The sequence below is a fragment of the Ascaphus truei genome, chromosome 3 (assembly GCF_040206685.1).
Source record: "Ascaphus truei isolate aAscTru1 chromosome 3, aAscTru1.hap1, whole genome shotgun sequence".
Taxonomy (NCBI): domain Eukaryota; kingdom Metazoa; phylum Chordata; class Amphibia; order Anura; family Ascaphidae; genus Ascaphus; species Ascaphus truei.
Window position 1 is genome coordinate 66,922,953 of NC_134485.1, and position 17,544 is coordinate 66,940,496.

The following is a 17,544-nucleotide window of genomic DNA, read 5'->3' on the forward strand; positions in this document are numbered from 1 at the left end:
TCTGCACCTTCTTTTTAAATGAAATCCTCCCCTGTGATGTATTTGCAGGAGCCACCATGTCTGCTTTGGTGCTCACAGCCTGTATCATCTGGTGTGTATGTTCCATCAAGTCCAACCGGCACAAGGATGGATTCCATCGGCTGCGGCAGCAAAATGATGACTATGAGGATGAGATCCGTTTGATGTCCACTGGCTCCAAGAAATCCCTGTTGAGCGAAGAGTTCCAGGATGAAACGGACACAGAGGAAGAGACACTGTATACCAGCAAGCATTGAATGCACTAGAGCAAGTAACACCTAGGACCAGTTACAGAGCAGGAGTACCAGACAGGAGGTCTGCATATCTGCCTTGGGTGACAGGAACAGATTATTCCTTGGATTCATTGCAATCAGTACCTGCAGATTGGCCATGTTCCTCTCTTGAACCTCTTGTGTTAAGTGCTACTTACTTTTTATTTGATATTTCTTTTGTGTGCCTGGAGTCAGACGTCTGTGTGCAGAATCACTTGTTTTTAGGATCTGAACAGCAGCAATGTGCTGAAGAAGCCTCACCAGACCCACACTTTCACTGCACCATGGCCCTCACTGGATTTTTTTGCCGACTTGTTGCAATACCTGACAGGGGCTTCACTCGGCCTTCCTGCAAATGTCTCTGTTTTGTGATGTCGCCTTATGAGAATTATTTGACTCTATAGGTGAGTCACTTCAATCCTCTAAGTACTTAGTCTCTGGGATTAAGTCTTGAACAGTTACACTAGTTTTTTCTTTTTAATGTATTCCCCCAAAACAGGCAACAAATGTCCAGCCAGGGAATATTCACCAAGCTAAGAATTTGTGCTTTTTGTTTCATAATTGTATTTCCACTGGTCCCATGGAACCCAATTGTATTATGTTGTACAGAGACCTCTTCAGGCCACCGTAGCAATAAAGAGGTAGAAAAACCTTGTAATTAAACAAAAGAAAAATACAGTGGACTGGCAGGGGACATTTTCAGTAGCCCCCTGATTAGCTAGCATTATTGCTGCCCATGGTATTGGAAGCCATTTTAAAGCTCTGCCATCAATGTGGCAATAAGCACATTTTTCATACTTCTACGATCATCGTAATAAGGTTTTTTTTTTTCCCAAAGTAAAAACAGCAGTGCTGCCGAAGACGACTTATTGGGATCTGTGTTAAGATGCACTACTATTTTAAAAATAAGAATCTTAAATAGCTTGGGCCTAAAATGAATTTACTTGGGGTGGGGGCATACACAACAACCAAGACACAGTTAAGGGAATATAATGTAAATAAATACTTAGTGCTGCTGTGGTAACATTGCTGTGAAGCATCTGTTCAGTGTGAAGTAAGCCTGGTCACGCTCAACAGCGGCAATCCCCGAACTACAGCTACACGGCAGGAGTGTGCTGGTTGGTGGTGCCATCTCATTGCTGTTTTTTAGTGGAACCCCGTTATTATATTGGTTGATGCATCTACTTATTTGTGACTGAGTGAAAGCTGTGAACTGGTTCCCATAACTGCCAAACCCACTGCCTGACCCTTCCCTAGCGTCCCAGGTACAGCCCGAGAAGAGATTTAATGACTACATGACCACGTGTGAAAACGTCAGTGTCAACCTCTGCACCTTTTTTGGTGAGACTTGTTGACCACCCTTGAATGTGCATCCACTTGTAAGATGCGATGTGTTGGTGCAATGGCAATAAAGCACTGAAGGGGATGATCCTGCCCCTTCAAATTGGCACTGTAGGCTTTAAAGGATTGATTTTGTCACCTTAACCATTTGCACGCTGGAGAAGTACTGGGGCTAACATGCTTCAGCACTTCATGCCGTGAGCAGTTCCCAATGTGGAAGTTGGGAAACTCCCTCCATCTAAGGCCAAAAGCTGTACAGTATTCCCTCGCCCTCTTTCTCTCACACACTTTCATTACAATAAGGTACTTGAGACCTTAATTTAACTTCTGCCTTTTCTACATGAATATGTAATAACTCCTTAAGTGCCTTATTGCAATATTTGCAGCATTGGAAAGCGATTCGGTATATGAAGTGACAATGCTGTTACACCTGACCAAGAGGGACGAATACCTTTACTTAATACCATTTTTTTTTTTTTTAAATGCTTGTTTCCTCACTGGAGGGGAAAAACCGTTTGATTCACTTCTAGAACCATAAGTACGTTTTCTTACTCGTTGGAATGGAAACACATCTATTATTAAACATGGACTAAAATAAGTTATATGGCTCTTGTGCTTAACAGCAATATCCCACATCATTTGTGTTTTTCATATTTTTGTTAACTGGCCGTTTTCTGTACTATAAAGTGATTCTAATCTTAAAAGAAAAGAGAACACGGTTCATATGTTTCAGTGTTTGTTCTTCCTGTGGATTAAAGCAGCAATTCTGTCTACTCATGGTTTCTCTCCCCCCCCCCCCTCCCCCAACATTGATTTCTGAGATTTTTACGGGTTCAGGTGCCAGTGTCACGGCTCAGGTTAGAGAAATTAAAATGGCCACCAAATCCCCTGCGGGCCAATAAGAATCCGTAAAAGTCGCCATTGCAGGTTCCTACGGGATAACTGCAGGCTCCGTCCAAGAACTAAACCAGCGACTAAAAACTCTGATGGTGAAAGGCTATTTAAAAGGGCAGTCCCTCCTTAGATTAATGGCAGTGACTTGTTCTATACCGTGAGAGCGATATACGGGATTGCTGCTTTAACTCTTCTGTATCTTTTGTGGTTTGTACTAATTAGATACCGCAGCACTGCTTTATGACCACTGACTGGTGACACATCACTAAAGCGGTCACGTGACATGCTCCAAAGTACATCAAGAAGACTTTTAGACTTCATAACTTATTGCAAACAATATTCTGACAAAATGTAAGATCTCTCAGCTCCGACAATAACTCTTGGTTCCAAAGTCCTTTTCTGTGTGACATGCAATTTTGCAATGCCATGTATTATTTGGTTTAATGCACAATGCGTGCAAATAAGATAAATTATAATCACAACCTCGGCGGTATGACTGGATTAACCGGAAGCGCCAGCAGGGCAGGTAACAAGACACCGCGAAGTAATGGGAACGCTTTGTTTTTAAAGGTGGAAGCCCACGTAGCCATATAGAAAACATTTCGTATGGAGTTTAACAGTTTACGGACTTTCCGCTACCAAATCTAACCATGCCAATAACAACAATTTGGCTGCTTTCATTCTTTGAGCATAAATTATAAATGTCATTTCTGAGAGGCCTCTAAATGGGTTTACTTTAACCATTGCTGTCTTTATGGGAGAGCCCATAAAGATAAGGGGAGGAGGAGAGAGAGAGAGAGGACTGCCTGTGCAAGCACTTGTTGAACACAAAAGGGACCCATTAAACGTATCCATGGCATTGGTCTTAGAAGGGATTGCTCTTGTAAAGAGCCCTCCCAGTGCAATATTTCTTCACAGGCGCCTGAACAGTGAAGGGAATCAACCGTTGATGTGCATTGATTTCTATTTAAGGTTCTAATTCTAACCTGTTTCTCCATCAATTGACTGATTATGGATATTAAAAATAATAATAATTAAATGACGTTTGTAAATGATTGCAAGCAGAACTGTGTTCTCACTGCCCCAGAGCCGCTATAAACCATTCTGCACCTTTTTGAAGTCTGCAAGTACATGTGCAGTCATTAAAAACAAAATAAGCTTCTGCCGTAGTGCAATAATCTGCGTAAACTGTTTGATTTAAAAATAAATGCAACATAAAACCACTTAACTACCCCAGTGGACTACAACATTTAAATGTATTTTTTTGCAGGGAGAGTGTGCAGGCGATTTCTAAAATGTGCATTGAGATGAGGGATTTCTTTCCAGACAGATGACAATCTTTATTTTTTAGCAACAAATCATGGGGAGTCTTTCATAAGGCTGCGCTTATAGTGCCGGCGACACGACCGTCTGGTCAAAACAAATGCATTGTCGCCGGCGCTTATAGTACATGCAACGGAGCGACATTGTGCCAAAAGGGAGCTTTTCCGTCCCTCTGCCTTCCCCCTTTTGTGACGTCGCCTAAACTTAAAATATAACTTTCGCAATGGCGACGGTGATGTCATTGGTCACGTCGCCGGCACTATAAGCGCGGCCTAAGTAGGTAGAGTTGGTCAGTGTGCTACAACACATTGCTTCTCCCAACCAGCAGGAAAAAGGGTGTAGATGTATAAAGCAACTGGATTACAGAGGCCCCCCCCCTCCCCCCCCACTTTCAGCACTGAAAATATTTGTGCTACAAATGTGACTCTCAAAAGTTAACCAAATAGTCTCTTTTACCCTAAAAATGACCTGCAGTTATGTGCAAGGGACAGAATTGATAACACCTCTTAACTCTCTCAATGCTGGAAGACCAGTCACACTGGCGTGGTGCCTGTCTTACAGAATTGTGAGCGATTCGTGGGAGGGGGGGGGGGTGGTAGCTATCCCACTGTGGGTGAAAAGTGGTGGGTAGTTGTGTGCGTGATCTCCCCCCTGGAAAAATAACAACATTAGAATGATGTAATCTGTATGTCATCAGTGCCTCTGGCATGTCAGCCCTCCAGCTGTACAGGGTAAATCATACCAGCAGCGTAAGGGTTAACAAATCCTTTCTCAAACACACAAGCAGTCCATCTCCACGCCAGTAATCATGACAAATGTACAGTGTTTTCCATAACTTATTGCCATCAAGCATTCATCAGGAGACCCAAATTAACATGAAATGAGTTTTAAGACGAAGGAGAAAGCTGAACTATTCCTATGTAACCGTCATTGCAAGGTTTGGCAAAATATGGTTGACTAATAGAGTAGTTTGGTACAGAAACGCTGCGGTAAGCCACACTTCCTTTTTTGCTAACGATGTGTGTGTGCTCTTTCTGTGTCATGCTATGTGTAGGTTTCCATGAATACATCACCATAACATTGTTCTCATTTAAAGTCAACATTTCCCAAGAGTGATAATAGCGATGTAGTTTGGTTTTCGCACCATTTTGTATTTTTAAAAAAAAAAAATTCATATACTGTATTGTTTTATTTTCCCCTTTGCCCCTCCAGAGTGTAGCTATGCATGTCCTGTAATGCAAATGTCCTGCAGGCTTATTCCTCTGGCTGTGCGGCTTAACGTAGGTTACATGGCTTACCAGCAGAGAAGGGTTTAAGATGGTACATTATATACACACACACAACGGCTCCCTAATTATCTGAAGACCTGTGACATAAGTTGCTAAAGGAAAAGAAAAATCTTGAAACGTTAGCAGATGCTTGTGATGCGGAGACCCAGAGGGAAGTTATTTACAGAGAGAGAATAACAAGCCCCAACCTATGAAGCCGCAGATTTTGGCAAGTTTTGAATGATGTACCCAAAAACATTTCCCCCCCCCCCACATAATCTATAAATCATGTGAATTTCCTCCAATGTATACTTCTACGACCTCAGGGTTCCATATTACCTCGCAGACTAAACATTTGAGATTAGGGAAGTATCCCCCCAAAAATATATATATATTTTTTTTCTCTTAGATTTCACATACAGTAGGAAGCGAAATGATTCTTTAGGCCGTTTCCCAAGATTCTCCCTCTTCTACCTGACGTGGTGGCGGGAGAGGTTCCCCAGTAAAGTGCTTGATTATGCAGTGCCTTGTGCCTTTAGGATTATTTTTTAACCCTTGTGCAGCCAGATGGGACCATCACTGCAATACAATGCATTGCAGGCTGTCTGGCAGTGGTGAGGTTAAATTTAAAAAAAAATGAAGGGATCTGAACCCCAGAGCTACCCAGCATTTGGGTTTTAATGTGTGTACTACACAATTGCCTCTATGATGAAGGTCTCGGTGTTTTTTTACTTGTGTATGGCAATCTAATATTCTGTATAAAGAAAGTTATTTTACAATGTCTCTGTCCTTATTTTCTTGGAGGAGCGCAAGCATGGCCGAGCTTACTGGATAAGCTGGAATAACATTTATACTTAGTAGTGTAAAGAAATGCTGGTTTTCATGTCAAATAATGAGCACATTAAGTAGGAAGAGCCTTTTATTGCCAAACATTCAAATATTACTGCAACCTAATTGCAGGTGATCTAAGAATGACCCTGTTGCACTATGAAACCATACAGAATATGATTAAACACTTACCTAGTTGTCAAGCAATAGAAGAAAGTATAGAGATGCATTTACCTGCACGCTCAAGTTTCTACACCAACATAGGGAGGAGATTGGTACAGTACCAGCTGTGTGGCTGGACCAATGGGGCTAGAGGTATGGCGAGTAGGTTTCCTTGAAAAGGTGAGTATTCCATTTTTAAACATCTGAAAGATAGGGGAGAGTGATGGTTCGTAGTAGGGAATTAGAGAGGGGGCAGTGCGGAAGTGAGAGGAGGTAATAAGGCAGGAGGCAAGACTGCTGTATTGGGCAGAATGTAGTGGGTAGATAGGTATGTATTTGTGCATGAGGGCAGAGAAGTGGGGGGGGGGGGGTAGGCAGTCGTTGAAACCTTTGGAAGTAATTACAAAGGTTTTAAATTTAATTCTAGAGGCTATGAGAAGCCAGTGTAGGGATGTGCGTAGTGGAGCGTGAGTGTGGTAGATGAATCTATCAGCAGCATTTTGGATGGATTGGAGTTGAGAGGCGGACAAGGGGAATGCCAACTAAGAGACGGTTGCAGTAATTGAGGTGGGACATCTTGAGTGGATTATGATTTTAGTTACATCATGATTGAGAAAAGGGCAGGAATTTGTGAGATTGAGTAGGAGAAATGAAGGAAAGATCAGTCAAAGATAACCCCTAGACAGTGGGCTTAAGTTGTTGAGGAGATTGTGATGTTCTTGACCGTGAGATAGTGTTGGTGCGGCAGTGGTGGTGGAAGGGGGAATGAATATGAATTCTGTTTTGGACATGTTTAGGATCATGCAGTGGTGAGACAGCCAGGAGGAGATTGCAGAGACAAAGTTGGTGACACGGGACAGAGGAGAGGGAGATTTGGGTTTCATCAGCATAAAGATGATACTGAAAGCCAAAATATTGTATTAGTTCACCAAGAGAAGAGGGCCAAGGAGAGAGCCTTGTGGGACTCCCAACAGAAAGAGCGACTGAAGAGGAGGAGAAAGCATAGACGGAAACCTTAAGGGAGAGGTTAGATAGGTAGGACAGGAGCCAGGAGAAGTCATCAACTGTCACGGGAAAATGTGCTGAGAGCAGATTTAAGTGTGCGAGAGGAGACTGCGTGTGGTGCTTTATATAAAGAGATGTCATGTCTGATAGTCTTAATCTTGTCTGTGAAGTAGGTGGTGAGGTCTCGGGCCATGAAGGTGAAGGCGGGTGTAGGTGTACAGTAGTTGGGTGGAAAAGGGAGTTAAAGGTGGCAAATAGACATTGATTGTTTGAGGTCAAAGTTTGAGTGAAAAGAAGTAGGTTTCATTGGTCAGAGAGAGCATAGTGTTGTAGGAGGAGAGTATATATTTATAGTGGAGGAAGTCTGCTTTTGAGCATAAACGTTCTGCAGTAGGTGAGCACTTTTGGAGGTAGCGGGTGAAAGGAAGCAGTCTTGTCTAAGGCTGAGACTAGACTTGTATAGAGAGGTTGCTAGGTTAAGACAGGAAAAGGTAGAGATGGAGGAGAGGTTAGAGAGATATTGAAAATTGGAGGTAGCCTGGGGTATGTAGGTTTCTGCATGTGGAAGTAGGTGTTGTGGAAGTTGCATAGGGTACAGTGAGGTTAAAGGTTAGGAGGAGATGATCAGAGAGAGGAAAGGACGTGTTAGGCCAGGTCCCCGCTGGCTACTGCAGTGCCCGCTGTGGCGGACGCTGCAGTGACAAACCGCCCCACAATGGGGCCAGGCCCGCTGCGACGGGTGGCTGTTGCGCTGCGCCGACAAACTCCTGCTCTCAAGAAAATTGAGAGCAGGAGTTGCGACAGAGCTCTAGGCCACGTCCCCCCAGCAGTTCCGCCAATGAGCCTCTCAGCAGCTCTGACACACACACACAAACACTGGGACACACATGACGTGCATTGTAAGTTAAACTTTGTTTTTTCTCACTGAAATTGTAATTGTACTCTCAAAAGTCTTTCATTCAATCAAAAACATCAACATACAATTTCACTGCGAAACACAAAAGTTTCACTTACAATGCGCGTGCTTGGTACACACACCCTTTTTTTCTCCTCTCTCCTCACCTCACTCTCCTCACCTCATCTCTATGTCTCTCCCCTATTGTCAAGATTCCCTCCTGCACAGAGGAGTCAAGTTCAGGCAACTGACTGGTAAGAACTAGGACAGTCCACGAGACCCGCGGCCATCTTAGTTTGGGTATAAAACCCCACCCTGTCTGCTTGTTCCTTGCTTATCAACTTTTTGTTCATAGACCAGCTGTCTGGTTATTCTCTGTTCCCTAGCGCTGCGTCTTTCCCTGTTCTCCTTCTTCTGGCTTCTAGTTCTTCAGATCTCCAGGTACCTCCTTGTTATTTCCATTAGCACTTATTTCCTCCTGTCTTTTGTGGATTTCCATGTTACCTCCAATGGTTCCATACATCCTGATACCTATCCCTCCTCTCTCCCCCATCCCCCCACTTTCTTTCCCCATCGCATCTCTCTCCCCATCCCCTCTTTCTCCATCACATCCCCTATCTCTCTCACCATCTCTCTCTGCCCCATATCTCCTCTCTCCCTATCTCTCTCATCCCTTCCCCCCCCCTCTCGGAAAGTATGATGAAGCAGGGGATGGTGATTGGGGGGATGGGGGGACGATCGGTCAGACGGACAGACTCGCCGGCTTGCTGCTCACATTCTGCAGGGGTTCCAGCGTCTCACACTGGGGGTCTGTCTCTGCACCATCTTGCTGAGTGTTTGACAGCCCGGAGTTATACAGTGGTATGCGATCATCAAATATATTGACCTCTGTTATGAGCTTGATGTTCTGCTGTGTGTCTGGTTGTCTCTTAATCCTATTGGTTGAAACTTGGAATGTTTTGCTAATTGTAGCAGTTCAGTCAGAGATTGATGTCAGACTAGATGTATAAATCTTATTTTTCAAAGCATTATTAATAATTAATCAAAAGAAATATACATAAGTGATTTATGATGGTGGACCATGGTATAAACAGTTGAGATTTTCAAGCTTATTCGGATCTTAAAGAAATTGTTTCCAAAAGTTTAGGAGTTTACCTCCTCCCGAGGTGAACCGCATAATTTTCTGCTCCGGCAAAGCCTCTACCCTCCATGTTCCCAATATACTTGCTGTCACCCATATATCTTCCTGGTCTTTAAAGAAAATGTATATGGTTGTTCAACAGGAAACCGCAACCAATGTTGTTGCAACTTCGTATTGGCCCAATATTTGGCAGCCATATTGTTTGCCCTGGAGGGAGATTTAAACCCGATACCTTCACCAATAAGTATCCCAGGAAGTCGGGGGTCCCCAAAAGTGAAAAGAGCATGGTTAAACTTCGAGAGACCCCCTATTACTCATTCCTCATAGTAAAAAAAAAATCAGGGCTAAAGAACAGGTAGGTGGGATTGCTGCCTTTAAGCTATCTTCATTGTCATTAGTTCACCATAGTCCTAAGTGGGACTGCAACTTTGTCAATTTTATACATAAAGTAGGTATCAGCACTGTTTTATCAGAAAGCACTTCTGCTACTGCTTTGATTATTTCGGATTAGAGAGGGTTACTCAGCTTGGGAGTAGGGCTCTTGATCAATGTGTTGTTACTCCTATATTTGCTGATGCTTGAAAGGGACTATTGATCATGTAATTCAGCTCCTGTGTTAACCATAATGAGGGTCATATTCACTTATTTATCCTTAATGGGGAGTAATGATGCAGGATTTCTATTTACAAAGCCTTGCTAATAGTGCCTGATGAGAACTAAAGGAACATTTACTGTGCTGTGTCTGCCCTGCAAAAGCACTTTAGTATTCACTACTTGTAGGCAATGGGGGACATGTATCAAAGCGTGTCATATACCAAAATCTCCCGGCGGCAAAACTGGGGTAAATAATACATTATAACAGATGTATCACATGTAACACCCCTATGAACACACAAAAGTATATTGATGGACATACCCCCGGCCAAAGGCTAAGATTATAGGATACCAAGAAGGATGACATCACAGAAGGAGTGGGGTGAAATATAACTAGAGAGGAGCACGTGAGAGAGAGACCCGCGAGTAGAGAGAGAGCACCTGTCCCGAGGAGCCCTGCGAGTGATTCAGCGCAGTGGCAGAGTCTTCCTAATCTGGCAGGACAGCGCGTACCAAAGATAGCGCATACATTCCAGGAGTGAGGAAAGGACACACTGGGTAGTATAAGGCAACAGAAAGCACGAGTAATCTGTAGGGATGAGGGGGGCAATGTTTTGGGGCAGAGTGCCCCTTCTTCAGGCCCGTTCCCACAGACACACGGGGCCTGTGGTACTTCCCTTATACCCCGCCTACTACTGATCCCTCTGTTGGAATAAAAGTACGGATTGGGTAGTGTAAGACAGTAATCAATGAGAAGTCAGCTATGAACTGAACCAAGAACAAATTTGTATCAATTAAAGAATCTCTACTGACTCCTGTGTGCAAAAACCAAATAATTGCCAAACAGCAAAATAATGACTCTGTTGTAGACACAGCTCAATCTCATGAGAACAGCCCTAAACAACATATACTGACCAGTCTGTACTCACAGGACTGATGAATGAATTTCTCATTGAGAGATTTAGACAAAAGGGGCATAATGAACAACTTACACAAAATGCATACCAAAAAGCCCTGAGTAAGAAAATGGAAACATTGTTTTATAAAAAAGATAAAAATAGAGTGAGACATGGGAACAACATAGAAAGACATGCCAATAATAATATTGAAACTAACAATGTAACATCTTTGAATGTGACTGCAGATACTGCAGAATCTAAACAACATGCCCCTTATTTTGTAACGCAATTTAATAGTTCTCATAAAATCGATTAAACTGATACTGTGACAGCACTGGCATATATTGCATATGGACCCAACCTTGAAGAAGGTTCTTTCCAAAAAAGTCAGGTACACTTAAAACAATTCTTGCTCCCAGTCTCCTTAAGGGTACCTATAAGATCCCTATAAAGGATCTAAGAGACACCTTGGGCCTAGTGGGGAACTCCAAATGCACGAGAAGCAAAATCTGCCCCAAAATTATCCCTAAAAAGATCTCTGACATCCCATGTTTCAGGTATTGAGTATCACATCAATAGTTAAATCGATTGTCTGTCTACATACGTGGTGTATGTTCTACAATGCAGTTGTGGACTGCAGTATGTAGGCAGAACAACACGTAATTTAAAACTGCGTATCATGGAATATCTCCGAAACATCCTCAATATTCATAAATTGGAGGATTCTTCAAAACCATTGACTCACCTCGACTAATTTTAGGGACTTTCATGGATGTAGCACAGAGGGGGTACGCTTAATGGGGTTAGAGCAAATAAAAGATAATATTAGAGCAGGGGATCGTGATCTCAATATTGCTAGGAGAGAGCAATATTGGATCTTTACACTGCAGAGTAAATTTCCAAGGGGACTCAACGACTACATAGAAATTCCACCTTTCTAAAATAGAGGGTTGTGCACATATTATTTTTTATCATTTTCCCTTTCCTTCTCTCTCCTCCTTTCTCCCTGTTCTTTCCCTCTTTTCATTTCCCATACACACATATTAAGCCCCTCCCCCTTTTCCCATTTTTGTTTTTTTTCCCAATTTCTATATTCATATATTGGTATTGTTTTATAATATGTTTTATTATTGTACTTTTTGTAGTATACATTTTTATATATGCTCTGGTTATCCTTTAGATTGCACAACAGACTATACAGCATTATTCTTATTCTAGAAACATATACATTTCAGATTTTAGAACCAAGAGACGAAAAACGGACCGACAAGCCTTTACTGCAGTATCACCTGAGGTTCAAGAATATGGCTCTGCTAATCGCATAGACAGTATCAGAATCCTGGTCTCAGGGGCATACAAGTGCATACACAGCTCAGAAGCTAGTGGCACATCAAGGACCAACAGTTTCAGGGACACCTAATGTTATTTGGCTTAAAGTTCTAAATAGCATATAATTCTATGTTTTTTGTGTATGCCCCTGAGACCAGGATTCTGATATTGTCTCTGCGATTAGCAGAATAATAATAAGGGGAAGAGGGGAAGGGGCTGGATAAACCCCGCTCAGCCGCTGGGTTGTGTTCCCTACCCCACCCCATCCCTTTCACTGCCAACCGCTGTCGTTTTGTATATACACATTGTCTATTGTTCTTTGCAATGTACAAGCTGTAAGGCATCTTTTTTTGATATGCAATATGTTACTTTACTCTTTGGCATAAACCCATTGTTGTACTGTCGTTTATTTTGAGTGCTGGGAATCTCCCCCCCCTTTTCTAGATAATCCAGGTGGGTACATCACCTGATGAAAGGTAACCCATGGAAGCTGGGGCTTCGAGGCTGTGAGTAGATCAAGTGGAAACGCATCCACGGGATCGCCACTACAACACATCAGTATCCTTCCAACGTACACAGGTACCGCCATTCTTTGTGCAGTACAGTACCACGCCTGCAACTATTAACACACAGTCACACACCTCTACATGAGCTCCAGCGCTAGCCCATTACTTAGCACATGGACCACCGGGACTGAGTAAGAGACACTGTGGGACAATTGATCAGCATGGTACATTACTATTCTCTGTACGATTGCCATAAGTATTGTTCATGGTCCTCCAATCCTGAGGGCCACTGTACGTGATTTCTGTGTTCTCTACTTATAAAATACCGTTATTCATAAGATACGTGTCTCGCTGCATTGTCCGACCCCAGTCTGGTCTCTCGCCGGCCGCATTTTCTCTATCAGGTACGGGGGAGTTGGGCTCAGACCCCACCCAAGTATATACATATTAATGCATCTAGGGAAATAAAGAGAGGTTACACAAAGAAAAAAACATTCCAATTGAAACAAATGAGAATTTCTTCTTTGATAAATATTTTTGCACTAGTTTTGCAGCCGGGAGACATTGATAAATATCCCCCAAAGCCTCTTGGCTAACAATTAGGGCAAAGCTAGAAAGGTAGATGACAAATCTGGTGCTGCTTTATTGTTCTACTTTGCCCTGGTTTTGCAGCCAGGAAAATTCGATATATATCCCCTATAGAGTGCATACAGATGGGAGACAGAATTGTTAGGTCAGGTTATTGCAGGAGGAGGCGAGTGGATTAAGGTAACATACTGTATAGGGGAATATTTAATCACGTGTAAAAGTCACATTAACAGCAATTCAATTGAATCACTGAATGTGACCAGCTGGGCAGCTGGACCAGACTTCACCCTGATGCATACTCACACAATGAGCAGCCGCTTTACTTTTAGTTTAATTTTGCCCCTTTCCCCCTGTAGATAATAACATCTCACGAGCAGGGCGCTCATTATCCTTCTGTAGCTGTTTGTGCTTGTTAGTTCTAATTTGGTATGCCATTCTGTGTATGTCGTTTTTATTATTCTGTTGCTGCATTGTACTGTGATGCGAAATATGTTGGCACGTAATAAATAAACAGTAATAATTATTTCATTTGTTCAGAATATTGAATGGATCTCTTTTTACGATCAGTTGAATGGTCTATAATGAGACATAATGTGTACCTCTTGTTAGTGGATCAATTAAAGCAGCAATCCCAACCCCCCCCAAAAAAAAATTATTGTCTTACCTGGACTATTGGGGTCTTTTGATACCCTTTGGAATCCAATCAAGTAGCATCTTTGTCTCAGACTTTTGTATACGTTTGAACCCATTCATTCATTTACCTGCCTCTTCATGTACTACCCAGCATACTGTACATCTCTCCATACCTTGTGTCTGAAGCTCCAGAATTACCTTTGCATTTTGGGTCCAGCTTTCACATCCATATGTGAGCACAGGTCGAACACTTTCCTCTTGAGGCACAGTAGAAGGTTCTCTTGAAAGATTGCCTTTTTACTTCCAAATGTGCTCCATCCCATCTTCCTTCTCCTATTGATTTGCTTGGGAAGGTTCAAATCCATTGATACTTGCCAGCCAAGGTACACATAGTTTGACTTCTTCTAGTTCTATTCCATTTATTTTGATCTTTGTAGAGTTGACACATTTGTTGAATATAACTTTGGTCTTGCTGAGATATGGAGGGCCACATTTGTACATTTGTTGCTGGAGGTCTGCTGGACTTGTAGCAAAAACAACAATGTTGTCTGCAAATCGTAGGTGAAGAAAAAGTGTGCAAGCGCAAATAACACTACTAAATGTAAAAAACACTAAATGGACATAAATTCCAAAGTGAATAGTGATGATAAAATACATTTATACTGTTCTTGATAGAAAATGCAGCTCCCAAACAGCACTCAAACCCAGTCCAGACAGAATAGTGGCAAAAGAATAAGGGTGCAAATTTCATCCGGGAACATAAAAAGGAATAAAAAGCAATACGTTGGTTACTCAAAATAACCCTACTGCCCGATTGTCACATGGAACACGTGAGTTTAACATCTAAAGAGCTATCTGAGTTCTTCCTAAATTGTTATTCAGTGTTGCACTATTATTGCTGTAAATCGTAGATGACTCAAATATTTACCGTTCATTTTGATTACTTTACCTTCTGAATTCAATTCTCTTGAAAAAAAAAATTGTAGTGCTGTGAATGGCTTTTGTAACATGGTGTACGTCCTTGCCAATCCATAGCTTGCTTGTATCTTCATGTAATCTAATGGTTGATGTGACATTCTTGTAAATGTTCCTTATAATATCAGTGTACGCTTCTTCAACACCTTGTAAATGCATTTAAAACGACTAAAAAGTGAACAGAATCAAATGCTTATTCCCCTGTCTACGAATCCTAAAATGAGTGGTAGATCATATTCATTACTTCTGCAAATCACTTCTTGCACAACTTGAAAGTGGTCCATTGTGTTGGATCCACTGCAAAATCCTGCTTGTTCTCTACACTGGGCAAAGTCCAGGGCCTGTTGCAGCGGATTAGTGATTGGAAGTAGACAAATGAGTCTGTAGTTCTAATAAACACTGATTTTAAATGAAAACACTGGAAAACAAACAAAATCGCCCCACCACACACACACACACACATTTTTATTAAAAAATGAACACTGGAAACCGGAATCCCTACATATATTATAGAATCATTACTCTGTACTAAGTACAGGATTCCACACCCTAGGGAATGTAGAGGTTTCCTCCTTAAGGAAAGAGGTAATTTGTTCTAATAGCATAATATTCCAGATACGACTCTCAATCGTATACTGGCGAGGGAGCTTTGGTTTTAACCAGTGTGCAGCAATATAGCAGCGGGTGGCTGAGAGTATGTGCATCATTAGTTTTTTTCTGGTGTGGATAGGTCTGGGGGCGCCTCATTAAGTTGGGACAGTCATGGGTTCAGTCTTATGGAAGTTCCCTGAACCTGGTTAATTAGAGAAAAGGTTTGGGACCGCAGTGGTTTAATGCATGGGCATAACCCCCATATATGGAACAGCGAACTGTTGAGTCAGCAGCCCCGAAAACATCTAGGGGAGGTATTACTTTCCATCTTATTTATGTTGGAACCTACAAGTTATTACACTGAATAATGTCAGTCACCGTCAATACGCCTGCCGTTCAATGTTTGAAGTCAACCAATCAGTGGAAACCTCTCTGGAAAGGTGCACTTCTGTCCCAAAAGAAGGCAAACCACAAAAAAAAAAAACCTTCCTCTAAAAGGAATCGGATAAATGCAACCACAGAAAGACACAAGAATAAATGTCAGCAACTCTCAGATCCAGATCAACAGCCTCAAACTGCTTGTGTGACCGCGAGAAGCTGCGAGATGACATCTGCGGGAACACTTTGTTGCCTGTGCCTTACCTGCGACCGACCCCGGACTCGTCTGCGGCTCGGCTATGGTCAGCCGGAATAATTATTTGTGTGGTTATTTATGTTATTGCAGTTCAAAACATAGCCGACAGGTCGCACACGGAGTATCTTCGCCTATGATACTTGGTAGCCTTAAGGGAGTCGCACGCACCTGTGCCCTTCAATGCTACAGTAGGAACCCTATGGGTAGGTTTACTGGCTATGCACTTCTTTAGCCCAGGCCGGGCTGAAAACGTGTGCAATGCGGCAGGCATGAGCTTATAAAATGTATTTGAAACAAAAGGTGACACTGTGTGCTCATTTGCATGCCATTTCCCAGAATCCCTACCTGCAGTGAAATCATTGTATGCTAAGAGATAACGGTGAAAGCAGGGCTGCAGACTTATTTGAGATGTGAATGTGCTCACAAGTGATATTTTTATTTGCTGTATGCTATACGGTGGAGGGTTTTTGTCACCGTTTTACCCACCTAACTTATTTAATGTGTGGTTGAAACATATATTTATACATTTTTAAAGCAACTGCTGTAGTGTTGTAATTTTTCTATAGTCAGCACCAAGGAGTCGGGAGAAAGAACGTTTTGCTCTATAACGAGCTGCTGTGAGATAATCACACTTCGTTATTCCGCGAATGGTGTCTTTTCAGACATGCCACAGTAACACACCCTGATAAAGTGTCCAATTTCTTAGCTATTGCTATCAGAGCAATACAGCCCGTTTCCTATCACTTATCCTAATTATCCACTGTTAAAACACAACAGGCTAATTCTCAACGGTGTCACATTGTTTAAGATCCTGATGAGCAAAGCCTTTACCTTCACTCATGTTAATCCCGTGCAGTTCTCTGCTCTTACGGGGTCATTTATTAAAGTCTCCCGGCTGCAAAACGGTGGCAAACAAATTGCACCACATTTATCAGCGGGAGTTTTTCTTTCATAAATATGGTGCACTAGTTTTGCCCCAGTAAATGACTCCTAGAAGAGGGTCAATGCGTTGTTAGTGGAGAAAGTTATCTGTTAAATATAAATATTATCTAACTGAAATATAATTTTCTATTTCTCCCTACAATTAATTACAGTTAAAGCCCCATGAACCATGTTTAATTGAGATTCAGTAATTACTAACTAATCTTTCAATTAATATCACTCTTTATGTACTGCGTATATCCTAAACATTAAATCACACTACAAAAAGAATGCATACGTCATTGTCAGATCTGAACAAATATACCATGGTTTGTAGATGTTTTTTTTGTTGTAATGATCATAGTTTACAATCTGTACTAAAAATTGGTTTAATCTCAGTAATTGTGACACTCTTTGAAAAGCAATGTGAGGTTTATCTGGCAGCAACATGGTTATAGAACATGTTGATAATACTCTAGGAGGGATTATGCTAATTTCATTTTCTGCTTCTACAAAGTGGTATATGTGCTTCATATTGTGTGTAATTGGATACAAAAAGAATTCTAAATGTACTTATATGGTTAAACATATCCAAAGTGAAATATATCCAGCGGTGTTTTCGTATGTGGTGAAAAGATGCCTGATCGCTAAGAAAAAATAAATAATTTCTCTCTGAGCCACAATAAATAATCCAATGTAAAAATAACGGAATTTGAATAATTAAGAT

The 17,544-nt window shown here is 41.8% G+C and overlaps 1 protein-coding gene across 1 annotated transcript in view; it reads left to right on the forward strand.

The window, feature by feature from the left end:
* The window catches only part of CPD (carboxypeptidase D), a 65,172-nt gene extending 59,277 nt beyond the window's left edge, over positions 1–5,895 (forward strand). The window contains exon 21 of the mRNA XM_075594248.1: positions 49–5,895. Coding sequence (XP_075450363.1) covers positions 49–275 — 227 coding nt within the window. The 3' untranslated portion in view covers positions 276–5,895. The remainder of the gene's footprint in view (positions 1–48) is intronic.
* Positions 5,896–17,544: the final 11,649 nt, after the last annotated feature.